Below are 18663 nucleotides of genomic sequence, written 5' to 3' on the forward strand. Positions count from 1 at the left end.
AAAACTCTCATTGCACTCTCTATTTCGTACTGATGAGGGATACATATTTTTTTTTGTAGTATATAATATCTGCAACGTCACATTTCTCGATGCACATACAGAAATTTCCAAGTCCGAAATTAGAACCAAATAGGAAACAGCAAGTTGCCTGCCATAAAGTAGCTTCCTAGTAGTGTAGCTGTTACATTTATGTTTCCAAAATGATGGTAATAGTCCGAATTCTGGAAATGCAGTTCACTAATTTAAATTAATTATATATACGCGAAGCGTTCCCCTACTTGCAAATAGGATACCTTGAAAAGTCTATTTTTGTAGAGCTATATAGTCTATAATGTTGACTAAGACATGGCAAGCACGATAGATGCAAGTTATTTCTTTATTTTCTTTGTTAACTTTTAACGTCTGCATGAAATCTTTTCCAAAAGAAATTGTTGGATTAAGAATCAAACCTTTCTTCGACAGTTGATGTACAAGAATAATATCTACTCGATGATGTACTGTACAGTACGATTATTTAGTCCTGACAGTCGCCGGCGATCTGCACCTTGGTCAGGCGAGTCCATTAAGTTACGCCAAGGGATGTTCAGGTTAGTCTGTTGCCTGCAGTCAGAGCGATCGGATGTCTCGCATGCGGTATAGCGTTGTGTTTCCAGTACAGTTGAGCTGTACTGCATTCCTTTAGCGACCGCTTGCTCTTATCTCTACTTCGGAACTCTCCCCACTACTTCTATGACATCCCCTTTTTCGCGTCGCTCAGCTGTCAGGACTAAATAATCGGGCTGTACAATGGACATGTTCATATAGTTGTAATGTTAGATCTTTGAAAGTGTTGGCCAGGGTTCTTCGAATGCCTCAAATTTATCAGTAATTCCCTCTTTTTGCACGATACCAATACATGACCTGTTGTTTCAATCTCGCTGCTATTAGGGTAATAATAATTTATTCAGTAACAAGATTTTTACATTTCTATTACAGGTTTGTCGATTACCAACTGAGCTATTGGACGACTCCAGCAGTAGATATTCATTATTTCCTCGAATCCAGCGCTTGTAATGACCTTCTGAATAAAACTCATATTCTTATTGAAGAATACTATCGAACGCTTGAAGAGATTTTAACTTTGTTCGGATATCAACATTTACTTCCTCGACAGAAAGAATTCAACGATCAGCTGAACAAGAGAGGAGTCTTTGCCAGAGACTGTGCGTTAGTAAATCGCCGTACTGCACTAGTTGACCGAAACAAAATTCCTGATATGAACAGTACCTCCACCTACATGGAATCTCTGAAAATGCTATTGCCTCTCTTCGAAGCAAATGGTTGGTTATAAATTAACGAAAATTAAAGTGTTTTTGATAAAGCAGAGGTTACTCAGGTTCATTGAAAAAATCATGCTGACAATTACGGCGGACAACGTAGCAGTTGGGGTTTTATTCGGGGTACTTACACCCATTTCACCAATTTTGGCATCAAAATCATTCGATTTGATCACCACTCCATTATCACCATTCCATAGGATTTTCCAATTACTGACTAGTAACGCAGAATGGTCTAGGGACGAGAGTTACTAAGGGTTAAAAAAATTGTTTATATTTGCAACTTTGAAGGATATTAGTTTAAAATTAACTTAAATTCTGTAAAAATATTAATGATCAATGTACACCCTTCCACACAGAAATTGGTCGCTGTTCAAAGACTAAGTTCCACCTCGGAATAGCTCTCGAATCATCGTGTACGCTGTGTTTACACGCGTGCGTTTTACATAGAAAGATTAGAAGCCCGGTCTTTGTAACGAAAAGAAATAACTATCGTTAAGCCATAAAGGGTTCGTAGGAAAGAAGGAGTTCCATAACATACAGATATGTCGCTGCTACTTGATTTCAGCCTCAGACCTCGATCTTAAAATTTCTCGCGTTAACCCGAACGACACTGACAAATTCATGCTACAGGGGAGCGACCATTTTCCGTGTCAAAATGTGAACATAAGAAAATTTAACTTTTATTATCACTTTATTCGCTGAAATCTTTAGTTTTAAGATTTCTGGTTGCCTGCTGTGTAAGCGTAAGTGGAGGGACAGACCTAGAGTCCTATAGGCATTCAACAAGGAAAACTCAGTGCGCAGAAACCAGCGGGCGTGACTGTCTCGCGCAGATGACGTATGCTCCCGTTCTTAGCATGCTCTCAAGCCTACTGCAGTGGGAGTAAGAGGGACAGGGGAGACTGTCGTACCTTTAAACACTTTTCACATTCTTTTTTTAATTTTGGGAAATTAAATTTTTTAAATAAAAAAATTCTTGAAATAATTATTGAAGATTCCTTTACAACTTCCTGCATCTATTTTCCTGTTTTATAGATCTATTAAGGATGGAAAAAATAAAATGTAGGGATATGTAATGTGTTCAAAGGTACAACAGATTGGTGTACCTTGGAACATACCCTCTTTTTTGTTGGAACACATGAAATATAGGTGGGAATATAGCTGTAAAAACTGATAATCATATTTAAAATGTATTTGCAATCATAACCAGAGCAGGCTTCTCTGATTGAGATTTTATTTCTTGGAGGAGCAATAACTGCTTGAATAGCTTTCTTCAAAGCATCCGGATCAACTGGGGGCCTCTTAACTCCAGACTTACTTCGTGACATGATCTTAAAATAAAAGAAAAACAAAAACCGATAGTATCGTGTACTTTGGAACATGTTCCATGGTACAAGATGTTTTGTGTTCAAAGGTGCACTTTTAAACAAATATGGCTCCCAAAACTAGAGAATCGAATAAATCATGGAAATTAAAAATATGTTATTACTCACCAGATGATAGGAAACACACCGTACTTGAAATATATTAACAAATACAATCTGGTTTTGTGTTAGGAAACATATAGCAATGAACGAAATGTTTACTTTTAGTACTAAAAAAAAACTTCTTTTGTTCACGGAACTCACACTTTGCAGTAAATCAAACTGAAACTACGACCAGAGCTACTTAGAGGCTTTCTCTACGATCTACTTCAGTTTGAGTCCTCTAGGTAGTAGCAAAAATTAAAAAAGCAAAAAATGTTCAATGGTACAATATGCTAAAGGTACAACAGTCTTCCCTATAGCATGCGCGGCGTGAGAAGTTCGAGCTGAGTTTTCCTTGTAGGATACCTATACAAGGTCGCAATGCTTGGCCATAATAAAATCCATAAGGAGAACATAACATAAAATCACATAAAACAAAACATAGCACAAAATCACGTAACACAAATATAACATTAAATTATAGCCTTTAACACAAAATCACATGACACAAAACATAACATAACATAAAATCACTTGTTTACTTATGGCCAGGCTGAGGATCCGGAACACTTTAGCAATCAATGTAAGCACAACTTGACTATAGATTTCTTTGAACATAGTAGACAGACATACTATGAATATATATAACGACGTCAATGTGCTTCGTTGTATTCTACTGTTAACAGTACTATCTAGTGACGATGGAAAATGATTTAGGATACAGACCTCGCAAGTTTTCATGTCCATCGGCGACGTTGAAGACCTTAGCGTTTCAGTGAACAATCACGTAGGGCCAATAGATCAAAAAAACTGTTCACTATGAATTGAAAATGCACTGTGACGGCCTGAGTTCGTTTAGTAAGGACAAACGGAAGAATACTGTACCTCTGATCACGAACCGAATTGTACACTAACGCACAGGTAAACAAAACTCAATGCGCCATCTCACTCCATATGTACTCGGTTGCACTCTAACTTCACTTCATTCTTAAGTTGTCTCGGATCCTAAGCCTGCTTATTGCTTTTAAGGTACTCGGTGGTTCATTGCCTCCCTCACATAAGCCCACCGTCGGTCCCTAACCTGAGAAAGATTAATCCAGTTCCTACCATCATATCCTACTTTCCTTAAATCTATTTTAATATTATCCTACCATTTACGCCTGGCCTTCCCAAAGGTATTTTTCCCTCCGACCTCCCAACTAACACCCTATATGCATTTCTGGATTCGTCCATACGTGCTACATGCCCTGCTCGTCTCAAACGTTTGTATTTAATGTTCTTAGCCTCTTATCCCCAAAGATTTTCCTAAGCACCCTATTCTCAAACACTCAACCTCAGTTCCTCTCTCAAAGTGAGAGTCCAAGTTTCACAATCATACAGAACAAACACAAAAAAAACATAAAATCACATAACACTAAACATAACATAAAATCACATAGGCTAACACAAAACATAACATAAAATGACATAACAAAACACTTACGGTAACATAAAATCAGATGACACAGCATAAAATCACATAACACAAAACTTAACATAAAGCCACACAGCCCTAATACAAAACATAACATAAAATCGCATAACACAAAACAACATAAAATCACATACCACAAAACATAATACAAACATAAGATAACTTAAGAACGTAACATGAAACATGATATATAATAAGATGGAGCTCAACTGCACAGCTTACAGCTTCGGCTATAAGTCCCATATGAACAGTTTCAGTAAGAAAAATGGTCTGTGTCTTTATGGGACTTCACTTGTTTGTGGGCAACAAGTTTCGCATGATTATGTAATGTATGTACCAGGGCTGGGAATCGGGAGCGGTACTAGACTCTAAACGGGGACGCTTAATATTCATCCGTCACTGAATCAACGCTGCGTGCTGTTCGGCGGGGAAGAAAGGGGATGAAGAGAAATCATATGGCTCCCCGTGAGAGAGTAGAATCCGCTCTTGCTGCCCAGCCCTGGTACAGACCGTCAGCATGAATAAATATATAATAGGATGCGAAACTTACTAGAGGCGCTGTTGTAGAAATTGATCTTACTGCCATCTGTTTGTGGGAGGGGCGTTATTACATCTAGCAGCGCACCAAGTAGCGAAAAGAGTAATTACTCCATGCATTTAGCAGCGCACCTGGTGATGAAAATGTTAAACTGTGCTGAAAGTATTCCCTCCCATCCTTATCGATATTCAAAACTAACCCAATTTAAAATAAAACATTTACAGTTTTATTCCTCACAGCATATTCTACTGAAAATTCTTACCGGAGCCAACAGGAATATAAAAGAGACGATGTGTTTTGCACTACCCGATTAAAATATAACCAGACAGAGACAAAAAAATAAAGCAAAAGGTTAGATAATTGGGATTGTATTCTTCGGGTACTTATTGTACAGCACAATGGAAAAGTCTGCAAGAACTACTTAGATAGTTCAATTCATTATATTATTATTACTTTACAATACATTCAACAACACTATTTTTACAACGTCCATAAACATCACTGTCTAACATACACTGCTTATACACACGTAGTATCACTTTATGTTCACTTATTAGCAAGTTTCAGCCCGCCATCTCGGGTTCTCGGCTCCTCGACTCTCCCGTACAGCAATATCTCGAACTGATAAATAGAGAACTCTGGGTAATGTACCCAACACGTAGTTCTAATGTTCACCACCTAAGACGTTGGGCGCTGATCACCTTATTTCAGACCCCCAAATCCAGATGGTGCTGACCGCAGTTTCGCATCTTATTATATATTTATCCATGCCGTTAGTCAGCAACTAGATCTCAAGCCGAGTAGACGTACGGTAGTTCTAGGAATTGAAGGATCAACATATAGAGAGCGATGCTGTAAGCTGAAGTATTACTCGACTAATGCCAGTGGAGTCCTGCAGCCCGGAGCCGTGGCGCTACTGATCCTGCGTTCGTAATACCGCATCGCGATAGTTCACATTACGCCCGCGGCTCCACTCGCCTGCCTTGGTCGAGTAATAAAAAAGAGTCGTCGGGCAACAGGAACAGCAGTAGACGAAAATAAAATAGATCTGGATTTATGGGTGTATACATCAAGAATTGAAAGGTTTAGCATAAGAAGAGCGAAAGAAGAGAGAAGAGGGAGAGCGAGAAGAAGAAAGAACTAAAATGGGCAACTGGAGCAGTTATAGTGATGGTATTAATAATGGGAGGAATTCAAATGAATCTGGGTCAACGAGTGTGAAGAACAAAGAGGAGGGAGTTAATTAAAAAAGAAATGAAATTAGGGTTCATAAAATTAATCGGGAAATAAAACTACAGCTACAGGATTTCAGTCAGACAATAACAAATTTTAAGACAATCATGGAGAACAACAACAAAAAAATTGAAGAGCTGCAACAGTTAAATAACCACTTAGAAAAGAAAATTAGTGATTTAGAAGATAACCAGAGGAAGAAGAATTTGATAATTTTCGGTATAAATGAGGACGAAAGAGAGTATGGAGAGAAAACTTACAATGCAGTCCGAAGAGCGTGGTGGAAGCTTTTCGAAGTAGATCTAGATGATCACATAGAAGAATAACAATATATAATTTAATGTTGTTCCATCACTGACTTAACATATCACATATAAGGTATAAAACCTTTACATTACATATTTAATTGTTGGTATTAACGTTTTCGTCACTACATGCGTCATGATCAGATACCATAATTGCATTCATAATATAATAATCTCTGTTTTTATATCAAAAGTTAAAAAGCTTACATTAATATACATAAATAGATATAAAATTACAAGTCTTCATGATTTAAAATAAAATTAAAATTTTGGGAAATATCATGCTAGTATGATGAGTATGAAGACTTGTTTACAAAGCAGATTTAACTGTTGTGTCATACAAATTTACTGTGAGTATAATGAAGTAACCATTTGAACCTGATATTATATTAATATGTTTATGTCTAATGCACAAGTATTAAATCTGTGTTAAAATTAAGATTACAATTCAGACATTGAAGCATTTGTTGGAGAAGATTATTAACGTTGATAGTGAAGGTAAGGCGTCAGATGAAATGTTTCCTGTTGTGAACGTGTTCTATGTTGAAATTAGTAGCGTAGGATTAAATGTTATAAACGTATTCGAGACTTATTTAACCTTAGTCTCCGATCTAGGAGGAGTGTTGTATAACATTATGACGCTAGAAGATTTTCAAAATAATACTGATATTCAAGGAAGACCCCTCAATCTAAGAGCCATGTGGATTGTTACACGTTGCGAAGTTAGTATTTTTTATGGAGATTTACAAGACAGTGCATTTACATGTTGACTAGACGAGAGCTATATGGTGACAGTCACTTATTTAAAATCTATCACCACCCAGCGAATAGGGATTATAAAGAATGGACACTGTGCAAATTTTGCTGTGTTTTGTTTCTCTGTGCGCCAGCGGTTAGTTCCACTTTCAAGCGCTAGAGGTAGTGCAATCGAGCATACGCTAAGATAATAATTGAGAACAGAGTTGAGACACAGGATCCAAACATCGCCTACCTTATTGCATAATCCAGTAACGCTTTGCTTCAAATAAATTCAAGTTAACAGCTTTTCCTTATTTCTCAGTGACAAACTAGTTGTAATAATAATATTTTATATTTCAGATATAATACATTATATTATGAAATAATATAATACATTATAAAATTAAGTATCGAATTCGTTTAATATTTGTATAATAATATAATATAGGTATATGGTTTTACTTCTCGTAAGAGTTGTTTTTCCACTTTCAGCTCTATCAAATCATTACATATTTTAATTCTTGGGGTCAACGTCTCAACTCTCATTATAAAGGAACTCTAGAGTCTAGACGTTACAGTTAATGAAGGATTTATTATTTTATGGATCCAATTTATTTTATTTGAGTACATAATGTACATAGATGTATTAATTGTATGCGTTATATTTCCGCTGTGTCGACTGCTAGCTGGTGTGATGTCAGCGCCAACTCTAGGGAGAAAACAGACTCTTACGCTTTAGCTGGCTTGAAGGTCATTGAAATCAGTCCGGCTACATCAAAGGTACCGACGCGAAGTGTCCATTCTTTATAATCCCTATTCGCTGCACCACCTTCTACAAAGAAGAGAATAAAGTAAGTCTCTTTCGCAAATCTGTGTTATATTCTATTTGTTTTAGTCATGTGACAATACCCAAGAATGTTTTGATTCAAGCATAGCGGTGCTCTGTGCAAGCTCCTTTATTACTCGACCAAGGCCAGTGGAGTCCTGCAGCCCGGATCCGTGGCGCTACTGCTCCTGGGTTCGTAATACCGCATCGCGATAGTTCACATTACTCCCGCGGCTCCACTCGCCTCGGTCGAGTAATACCATCCTGAGTTGATGTAAAAAACATGACTTTTATAACACGTGACTTTGTTAACTTTATAAGTTCTGTGTCCAAACTTCCATCCCTAGTTATATCAAATAAAAGTTATTTATTACATTCTTTAGATGTGTCTAATTACTTGAAAAACTGTCGCATTAAAAATAAACTTAAAGAAAAGTTCATATTTTTCTTCCTCTATATTTATCGCCATTACTTTTTCATTTACTATTTGCAAGGTATTGCTCGCCCTGCCTCTGCTACTTCTATAACGCTCATCTTATTTTTTATACAAAACTTCCTATCTTCAACCGCAGGTAAGCCAGGATAATTCTGAAGCAAACACAATTAGCCAGTAATTATTGGTGGTAGATTTTCATGTTATCATACCTGAATAACCAAACCACAGCATAAATACAAACATTATGGGACAGTAACAATCACGTTAAATGTTGGTGTACCTCTGAGGACGACCAGGGCAAGATAGTCGAAACGTTAGCTCTAGCAACTGAGACAACACGGCACAAGCCCGGAAACTCACAACCCAAAAATCACGTTGCTTCAAATAAAAATAAGCATTGTTTCTATTCTGCACCAGCTCATAGAAGTCATCCGTATAAAAATTTATGTCTTTTTTGTGAACAATTTAAGGAGTGAATTATCATGTCTTCAAACGGCAGTTACTCAAGTGAGATTTATTAGAGCAGTGGTATTCAATACTTTTTGCTAGCGTACTCCCAACATGCACTGCAGTTATTTAAGATTTAACATAAGACTATTATTGATGTATTAAAAATACATTATTATTATTATTATTATTATTATTATTGAGGCAATAATAATAGTAATGATTTACGTAAACTGTTATTCAAGCAAGGAAAAAAACACGAGTTGATATTACAAAAGAAACTATAACACAATGCAATAATTATTTATCAACAATTATAATAAAATAAAAATTTCAGCATTCATATATAACGTAATCAGTGGGATGCGTACCCCTTGAGTGAACCCCGCGCACCTTTCGGGGTACGCGTACCATAGATTGAATACCACTGTATTAGAAATTGGGTCCAATTGAGGAGTCGAGTTTTATGTTTATGATGTAATCATAGCCGCGTCATATGACGTAGCTATAGTTTCAAGGTCGTACCTCACAATTTTTGTTCGACGGGAGTTAACAACCACAAAAGCGGATGTCTCACGAAGATTTGTAATCACGTGCCTTTCGGCACATCAATGTCATTCAGCAGAGTCTCTCGCTGACGAGCGGATGTTACCTAAGTGCTGAGTTGTGAGGTGTATTTCAGAAATTTAGTGTGATAATGTGTACGGCAATGCACTGGCGTTGAGTTTATTGATTATCCAGTTTTATTTTCTACATAGAAGGCAGAATAATTGTGTCAATAGGAATAGTATACAAGTGTTCTATCGAGAGTGCTGAAGAGTAACGGATCCATTCGCTGAGCCAAAAATAGCAACGGACTGCCAAACAGCCTACGAACCGCACAGAGAAGCAAACAAAGCGGGACCATAGCAGACACTCGTGCAGATAAGTTCTTGATGTAGGTATAATTGTTATAACAAAATTTTTAGTTTAAATCTATTGCTATTTCGCAATATTAAACATTTTCACACCTTTCGGAGAGAGAGAGAGAGAGAGGGGGGGGAGAGGGAGAGGGAGGGAGGGGAGGGAGAGGGAGAGAGAGAGAGACAGACACACACACACACACACGTACGTGTGTTTGTGTGTGATAAATTGACAATAATGGACCACTACAAACACTTCACAGCAACCACCTACATTTGAAAATTAGATCCTTTGAACTATTTTGTTAGCAATACTGTAATGACTGGTAAACCAAAGATAGATTTTCGGTTACCGGCATACCTCAGGCTGTAGACACGTGTGCCTGCTGACCCTGAGCTACGCTCGGGGGCGTGGGATCGATTCCCTCTTGGGCGGATTAAATGTTTCGGGTTTTTCCGAGGTTGTGCCTAACTGTGAGGTGGATATTGGGTAAATTGCATGGTACATCCTCAGTCTTATATTGTGAAGACGCTATATATAATAATAACGTATTGCTGGAACAAAGACAAGTTACATATTTGTTGCATATAAAAATCACTTGAGCACCTCCAGAAAGAGTACATACTCATGCTCAGGTGACATTTCGCAAAATTTTAAGACATTTTATTAATTAACATCATAAAGGTGAAAAGAGAAAAAACAGATATTATAGTAATTTAAACTGTTTTATATTTTCTCCCTAAACAATAATTTTTATTTGATTCTTTAAAAATAAGAAGCATTAGGAAATTGAATGTTTGGTAATTTAACTGATCTTATTACAGAGTCTTGGACCGAAGTTGCTACTGTGATTATAAGCTACAGTTGTGGCAAATTCAGGTTCTGTTAGGCATAAGTTGTCTGATCTTTTAGTTTTATATTTATGTGAATACATATTAAATATATTCCGGTTTTTATTAACGAAATTCAATAAACATTAATGAGAGAGAGATGGAACGGAGAAAAATTCTCTCCGGCGCCGGGATTTGAACCCGGGTTTTCAGCTCTCCGTGCTGATGCTTTAACCACTAAGCCACGCCGGGTACAATCCCGACACCGTTGAGAATCGTCTCAGATTAAGCTCCATCTCTTGGGTTCCCCTCTAGTGGCCGCCCTCTGCACTACGTCATAGATGTCTATGCACGCAGGACCGAAGTCCATACATGTGTAGAGGTGCACTCAAATGAGTGACTGGTTGGCCGGGGTCCGACGGTATGGGCGCCGTCTTTAAATCACAAAGTGATTTATTACGCATATCATATTTATTTTGATGTACCGAAGTACATATGATATTTTCATGCAGATATTCTGCTTTCTCAGATGGCTTAGTGGTTAAAGCATCAGCACGGAGAGCTGAAAACCCGGGTTCAAATCCCGGCGCCGGAGAGAATTTTTCTCCGTTCCATCTCTCTCTCATCATCTGAGAAAGCAGAATATCTGCATGAAAATATCATATGTACTTCGGTACATCAAAATAAATATCAATAAACATTGTTATAAATTTGATAGATATCAAATACTTCAAATTCAGAATACAACAGTTCTGAGGGATAACCAAGATGTTTATTAAGACATATTTTTATTATTCTTTTGTGTAGCAGTAGGCCTATTATTGGCATGAGGGAGGTAGTAAATGCACAACTCCATCCTATAATACCGTATGCAATATAGCTTGTACTAATGGGAATTAAATCAGTCGTAAAGTAGCCTATGGATAGTCAAAGAATTTCGTAGGTTAATAAAATAATGAATAATTTTTTCTTAATTTACTGCAAAGAAAAGAACATGTTTACCCAACGTAAGTGTTGTAACTTAGTAGTTGATATAACGTCATCCAATAACCGACAAAAGCATATATTTTCACAGATAGACTCACTGATCATATAGGCTAGTCATCTTATTTAAGGCCATTATTTAAGTAGTATCATTTGTGGTGTTAGCAGCAGCAGTAATAATAATAATAATAATAATAATAATAATAATAATAATAATAATAATAATAATAGTAGTAGTAGTAGTAGTAGTAGTAGTTTAATTGATAATTTTTATGTTATTTAACGACGCTGTATTAACTGCGAGGATATCTGACGTCGATGGAAATGGTAATATCGAGATAGTATTTGGTAATGTAAGTTTGAGAATTGTCTATAGTAGGATTCGCCTTACACATAGGGAAAACCTGAAAAGAAGAAGAAGAAAAAAAAAGGAAGGCACTCAGACCAAATGGGGAATCTAATCCACTTTCCGTTATTCGCTTTCCGTTAACGATGTTTTCAACTATACAGAGTGGAAGTAACACAAATGTGCTGATTTTAACAGCTTACTCCTTGAATAAAGTACAACAAAAAATCCAATTCTTATTAGTTCCATATCATACTTTTCTCAGAAAAAAATAATTTTCCTCTAAAAATGTTAATACTATTTTACTCCATAAGTACTATGCGTACGACTCTGACATTTACTCCTATCATTAGAGAAACTGATAAGTAGAGACCGTACTTTGTCCTACAAGGCTACAAGGTTAAGTATTACTGGAGCTTTTACTGTAACGGATGAGTGCGTGTCAAGTTGGGCAGAACAAAACATACACCACTTTAACAATTACATTAATATTTACAATTTACATTGTTTAAACCAGTGATTTTCAATCTATGGTACGCGGACACCCAGGGATACGAGGGGTTGTCCCACTGACTAGGCATATAAAATGCCGATACATTCGTTTTGTTTACACTTTTTGATAATTATTACAGTGTAGATATTTTCTTTTACAATACCAAGTCTTGTTTTTCCATGCTTCAACACCGGTAACATTTGACATAGTTTATTACTAATTATTACTATTGCATCAATAATTACTGCATAATTTATTATATAATTACAATGAAGTTTAAGAGGTTAAACAATTAAAATAAATGTATTTTAGGGGTAGGCCTACGCTAGCAAAAATGTTGAATACCACAGATTTAAACTACATATGTACACTAGAATACACTATTTTTAATATATTTACACTATGATAAAGAATGTAGACCTACACTGATCATCAAGCCTAGGGAGTTCAGCAGTTTAAAGACAGGTTAATGATACACAAAGTACAGGGACATCATTTTATTTTTACTTCAATTTTTATTGTACCTGGGTTTTTGAATGTACTTCACTCCCACCCCTTCTACTAAGGAAGTTCCAACTCCACATAGAACCAAGACCGCAGATAGTAAGCAGTACTGAGTTACTGAGTATAGTACGTTCCAGAAATATGTTCGCGTTTTCCAGTGACGAAAGAGCTTTCAATATTGAATCATATTTTTGCACAGGTACTGTCCGTTTGCCTACATCGCATCCCGATTTCCCCCACCTGCTTCTGCTCGCCCCTCTGTAATAGCTGGGCTGTCTTAGCTCTTTTCTGAAAACATTAATTTCTCTTAGGAATTGGAAGCTTACGTAATATTATACAGCTGTTTTATTTAACTTAAATAAAAGGGCCTCGTTAAGTAATTAACTGTCACGTGATTTCCTCCCTTTCTACAATCCTGCGGCATAACCACTTGGACGGACAGTAGATAGCATGTCTGAGTAATTTTATATTTTCGGGTCGGGCAGAAGTGAAGATTGAATTTACAGAACGTAGAGTAGGTACAGAATTATTTCAATATGAGTTACTAGTACGAAGGACGAAACTGGCAATTGGAATTAGATGCAATAGTATATAGTGCGATAATATGCACAAAAGAACTGAAGCCTGTATCAAAATGAACGGCCACCATTTTCAAAATTGTGTTTAAATATTCATATTATGATTATTTTTCAATTTAACTTCTTTCTCTATATTGTACGCTAATGTGCTGTAGACAGTATAATATACACTGCATAATGAATACGTTCGCATGGATAACTCACTTCGTGAGTAAAAACAGTTATTCTTAATACAGTACTGTACTTTGATTAAAGAAAAACTTATGAAAATTATCAAACTCAAAATCGCGATATTTCCTAGTTTACGTAAATGGATGAACTACTTTTCTTCCTTCCTATACCTAATAGAGTGATTTGTGTTTTACGCCAGTATCATCGAACTCCAGTCTTGGAGGGGGGAGCAAGCGGTGTTTCCGGTTCTCTAAAGGTATAGACAGGTTAATATTAAAAATGTTAGTAAAAATAAAATGATGTCCCTGTATATATTGCTGGTTGTGTTTGTAAAGAAACTTCCCCCACCTAGTCCCGAAAGACTGCCTATTCGACTTCATACTAGTGATCGATTGTCTGGTAGTTGATAGCTAGCATTCCAAGAGTACAGGCGAGTACAAGTCTACTGTGCACAATTACTATGCCGAAAGTTTCACTGAAAAAGAAGATAAATTAAAGAAACTTGTGGAACTATAAGGAAGTAAGTGCTTTCGTATAGATAATATTAATATGAAATGTAATGTGTGCCACACTGCAATAAGGAGCGAGAGTCTCAAATACATAGAAAAGCATATCAAAACTCAGAGACATGAAGCTCATTTACAATTATTCATACGTAACGAGAAGGAAGCAAGCGCGCCTTGTTTCAAATTCTGATAGACACAATGATTTTTTCCAGGATTTATGTAAAATGATGGTAAGAGCCAACATTCCTTTTAACTAGTTGGAAAACCCCCACTTCAAGAATTTTATAGAGAAGTATACGGGTAGAATTGCCCTATCTGAAACAACTCTACGTAAAGGATATTTAATGTCGTTACGAAAATGTTCTGCATAGCATTCGAGAAGAAATATCTGATAACAACATTGGGTTTCTGTAGATGAAACCAGTGACAGCAAATGATGTTGTTGGCATACTCAATTCACATAACCCGGGGAAAAGGTTTTTATTAACTTCAGAGTTACTCGAAAGAGTAAACCACAAAACCATTTCAAGTTTATTTGAAAAAATCAATGTGTCTTCTATGACCCGACTGCAACAAACATGGAAATGTTCTCCTCGTTACAAATGGCGCGCCTTATATAATAAAAGCAGCTAAGGAAATTCAACAGCTGTATCCTAAACTGACCCATGTGACTTGTTTGGCTAATTGCTTGCATAGAGTTGCAGAAAAATTCAATACTGTTCCTGTCATGTGGATCTTTTTATTTCTTATATGAAGAAAATATTTTCAAATCCACCCTCTAGAACAAGAATCTTTAAAGAATGGCGCCAGAAATTCCTTTAGCGCCCAAGCCCACTGTAACTAGATGGGGAACGTGGTTGTACGCTGCCATTTACAATGGGAAATACTACAATTGCATAGTTGAAATATTAAATGTACTCGATGCAGGGGCGGCTTTCAGAGGGGGCTGCGGAGCTGCAGCACCCCCAGACATTTGTGGCTCTTGTCTCGTTTTATGTTGTGAAATACATTTATTGTACAGTCTCTATTTAGCGGCTCGAATTTTTTATAAAATTTCGCTCTCATTGAAATGCACGCAAGCGTTAGTGAAGTCACTTCCTCCCCTGGTGCTGCCAGAGCGAAACCAGAGACAAGGACTATAGGATGAAGCCACTTCCTCCCCTGGAGCTGCCAGTCACGTCTCGGATGCTTTGCGCGTTAGTTTTACCCCTCCCCCTGCTAGCCCCGTGCCATGAATCCAGAGTTTCCAGGCGCTGCAAAATTTGCAGCAGTTTGTCAGTAGCGCGCAGTTTTAAATGCATTTTCTTTAATGTTGTGTGTATAACAAGTGCAACAGTGTTTAATTCTGTACAATATTTACAGTCTATTCAATTCAGTACCTTAACAATTCAGGAGAAATGTGAAATTAAGTGCCCATCAGTTGAATCTCATAATGAAAAGAGCTGCTAAACAAAATAAAAAGGCTCGCATATTTTTTGCTAATTTATCCAGTATCCCTGCTTTCTTCTCCTCACAGTCTGTATTAGATTAATGTGTTTCAAAGACAATTCCATCAGCTGGGGCAACAAGATGGAGTTTTAAAATAACAGTAAATGTTGTTCATGAGAAGAAGGAGTCATTGCTAGAATGTATTCAAACCATAATGGAATCTGAAACATCTAACAAAATCACAATAAATGAGGCAAGCACGGAACAGTGCACAGTTGAGCAGCGAGATCTGTGAAAATGAAAACCCTAAAAAGCATCGTAAGGTCAAAGGGATTCAGACAAGGGTTGCGTCAGACAAGGAAGTGTGTGACCTCATTATCACACAGCTAACATCTGATTCCAGTTCATAGATCATCTGATATTATCTTCTCTTCTGTGTCAAGAAAAATTTGAATGCTACAAAAGCTCATTTCCTGAAAATGATCTAAATGTATGTGTGAAGCTTTTTCCAATGTTCGATAAAGACAAACTAAAAATTGAACTGTGTTGTATCAGGGACAAGAATTCAGAAATATCAGTGACGCAGTCAAGCTCTTGCAGTTTCTTCTATCAGAGGCCTCATTTTCAGAAGTTGTGAAACTACTACGCATAGCTATCACCATACCAATGACAGCTTCCGAACCAGAACGTTGCTTTTCGTGTTTGAAGAGAGTAAAATCCTATCTTAGAAATACGATGAGAGAAGTGACCGCATTACCTATGTTTTCCATTGTAAAGATTATGTTAAACGACATACCGGATTTTAATAAGAAGATGATTAAAAAGTTTGCAACCTACAAGACATGGCGCATGGAACTAATCTTTAAATAAAATAAGTTTCTTGGTTTCTTTTTGTATGCAGCCCCCCTTAATTCAATACCCACGAGCCGCCACTGACTCGATGACAAAAACAGAGCTGCAATCGAAGAAGCCACATGTCTCGTCTCGAACCAGCTATTAATAGATTTGAAGTTAATTGCAAATAAGTTTCAAGACCTTTCCAAAACCATTACCCTGCTACAGTCAAGAAATAGGGAAATGATTGAGGCCATCAGACTCGTTGAGGGATTAGGCCTATCTACTACAAACAATCAAAGTGAAAAAGAAAAAATTGTGTCGGTGCAACAAAAGTTTAAAAATATTCTCAAGAAAAACATTGGATTTTCAAAACTTTGTGAAATTCGAAATAAAGTAACAAATCCAATAGACAAAGCTTGACAGTGATTGTGATAGTGTTGCATGGTTTAAGTTTGATTCCATCACATCCTGTGTGTGACGTTGAAAGAATCTTTTCTCAGTTAAAAAATTGTTTGTCACAAAATAGAAGCTTTTCATTTGATAATTTAAGAATATATGTTGTGGTTCATTGCAACAAATCATATGATTCGTGTTTGTAAACACTTAGGAATAACTAATTCCTAACATATGAATGTGTAAGATTTGTTTTTGCAATTAATGTTATATTCCTGTACTATTTTGCAGTTCACTTTGTCAAACGTAACGTAATCCTTTTGTTTTACGCTAAAGTTTGGGCGAGGAGTTATTTTTGTCGTAGTCTGTACTAAAACACCAGTGTACGTATCGAATACTCACTGTGTGTAACGAGCGTCAGGGTTCAGTAAACCTCCTTTCATACTTAACTTGTAAGCATTGTTTATCTGCTGAAGTCCCGGGCTTTGCTGATCATATACATTATTTACACTATTAAGTACAGTGTTGTGTATCGTAATGAAAGGTATTTTATTTCATTATGTTATAGCCTATTTATTTTGTAAATAGTGTATCAAGGGACTTTAGACATTAACTACTTTCAAAAGCCAATTGTCAAAAAGACTATTTTTCGTCTCTAGAATATGATGTTCAAATATAACTTTTGTGGAATATGACTTATACTTTCATATATAAATTGTCCTTCATTATGAAATATCATTTCTTTGATACAAATTGTCTTATTTATCACTAAATTGTAATTGCTTAAATCTTCGATTAGGCCCACATGTAACTAAACTCATCCACATTTTGCTATTATTATTATTATTATTATTATTATTATTATTATTATTATTATTATTAATATTATTATTATTAATAACGCCTGTATTATTAGGAAAAATTCTATAAAAGATCTTGGTGTACTACTCGATTCTAAATTATACTTTCACGATCATGTTCAATATATTTATAATCATTCAATAAGAATGCTTGGTTTAATAAGGTCTATAACCTATTCTTTTTCTACTCCTGAGTCACTATTAATTCTATACTTTACTTTGGTTCGCTCTAAACTTGAATATGCATCTGTAGCCTGGAATTTCATTACTTCAACCGATTCGGTTAAATTGGAAAATATTCAAAGAAGATTTATTTCCTTATGTGCTTTTCGATATATACCCAATTCCACTGACTTTAACTATGATATTACCTGTAAATATTTTAACTGTTGTAGCCTTTATGCTAGACGTCTAAATCTTGATTATCAATTTTTTTGCAAAGTTATCAAGGGTGATATTGATTGTGAGTCTATCATAAACAATATCAGCCTTCGTATTCCTACAAAAGGTTTAAGATTTCAAAAAAAATTTTATAACCGAAATTCAAAATCACTTTCTCCAGTCTGTAGATGCATAAAATATGCCAATTTGCATGGGCACAATTTAGATCCTTTTAAGGTTTAGTTTCGTTTTGATTATTAGTTTTTACTGTTTGTACTCAATTTTATTTGTGTATGTTTTTGTTATTTAAGATATTATTTATTTTTGTTTTGCACCTTTGTATCTTCTGTTTGTGTATTGTGCTGAACTATAATTGGCCTCTGGCTGTTGTTCAGCACACAAATATTAATAATAAATAAATAAATAAATAAATTATTATTATTATTATTATTATTATTATTATTATTATTATTATTATTATTAATATTATTATTATTATTAATATTCTAGTGTTTTCTGTGTTGCTGTTATTTATATTTGCTATGCATTTTTATACTGGTTGATTGGAAGAGAAGGCTTTATGATCTTGACTCTGCCAGTGAAAATTAATGAATTAAATAAATTAAGAAAAAATTTGAACTGTAGGAAACATCGTCTTAGTATATCA

At 35.9% G+C, this 18663-nt stretch overlaps 1 protein-coding gene and 1 long non-coding RNA gene across 11 annotated transcripts in view; one reads left to right on the plus strand and one right to left on the minus strand.

Annotated features, from left to right (window-relative positions):
* Window positions 1–18663, minus strand: part of LOC138705986 (uncharacterized) — a 394464-nt gene that overhangs the window by 84618 nt on the left and 291183 nt on the right. The gene's annotated exons all lie outside the window — the stretch shown is intronic.
* The window catches only part of LOC138705981 (uncharacterized), a 77246-nt gene that overhangs the window by 37517 nt on the left and 21066 nt on the right, over window positions 1–18663 (plus strand). For 6 of the 9 annotated variants that reach the window (XR_011333871.1, XR_011333873.1, XR_011333872.1 and 3 more), the window contains one exon: window positions 976–8281. The exons of 2 other annotated variants lie outside the window; for them this stretch is intronic. Coding sequence is in view for 3 of the 7 variants with exons in the window: in XM_069834829.1 (XP_069690930.1) it covers window positions 976–1330 (355 nt within the window). In the remaining 4 variants the exon portion in view is untranslated. Of the gene's footprint in view, window positions 1–975; window positions 8282–9410; window positions 9720–18663 lie in introns of those variants that run through there. One more of the 9 variants, XM_069834827.1, reaches the window with a different exon arrangement.

The sequence above is a fragment of the Periplaneta americana genome, chromosome 9 (genome assembly GCF_040183065.1).
Source record: "Periplaneta americana isolate PAMFEO1 chromosome 9, P.americana_PAMFEO1_priV1, whole genome shotgun sequence".
Lineage (NCBI taxonomy): Eukaryota > Metazoa > Arthropoda > Insecta > Blattodea > Blattidae > Periplaneta > Periplaneta americana.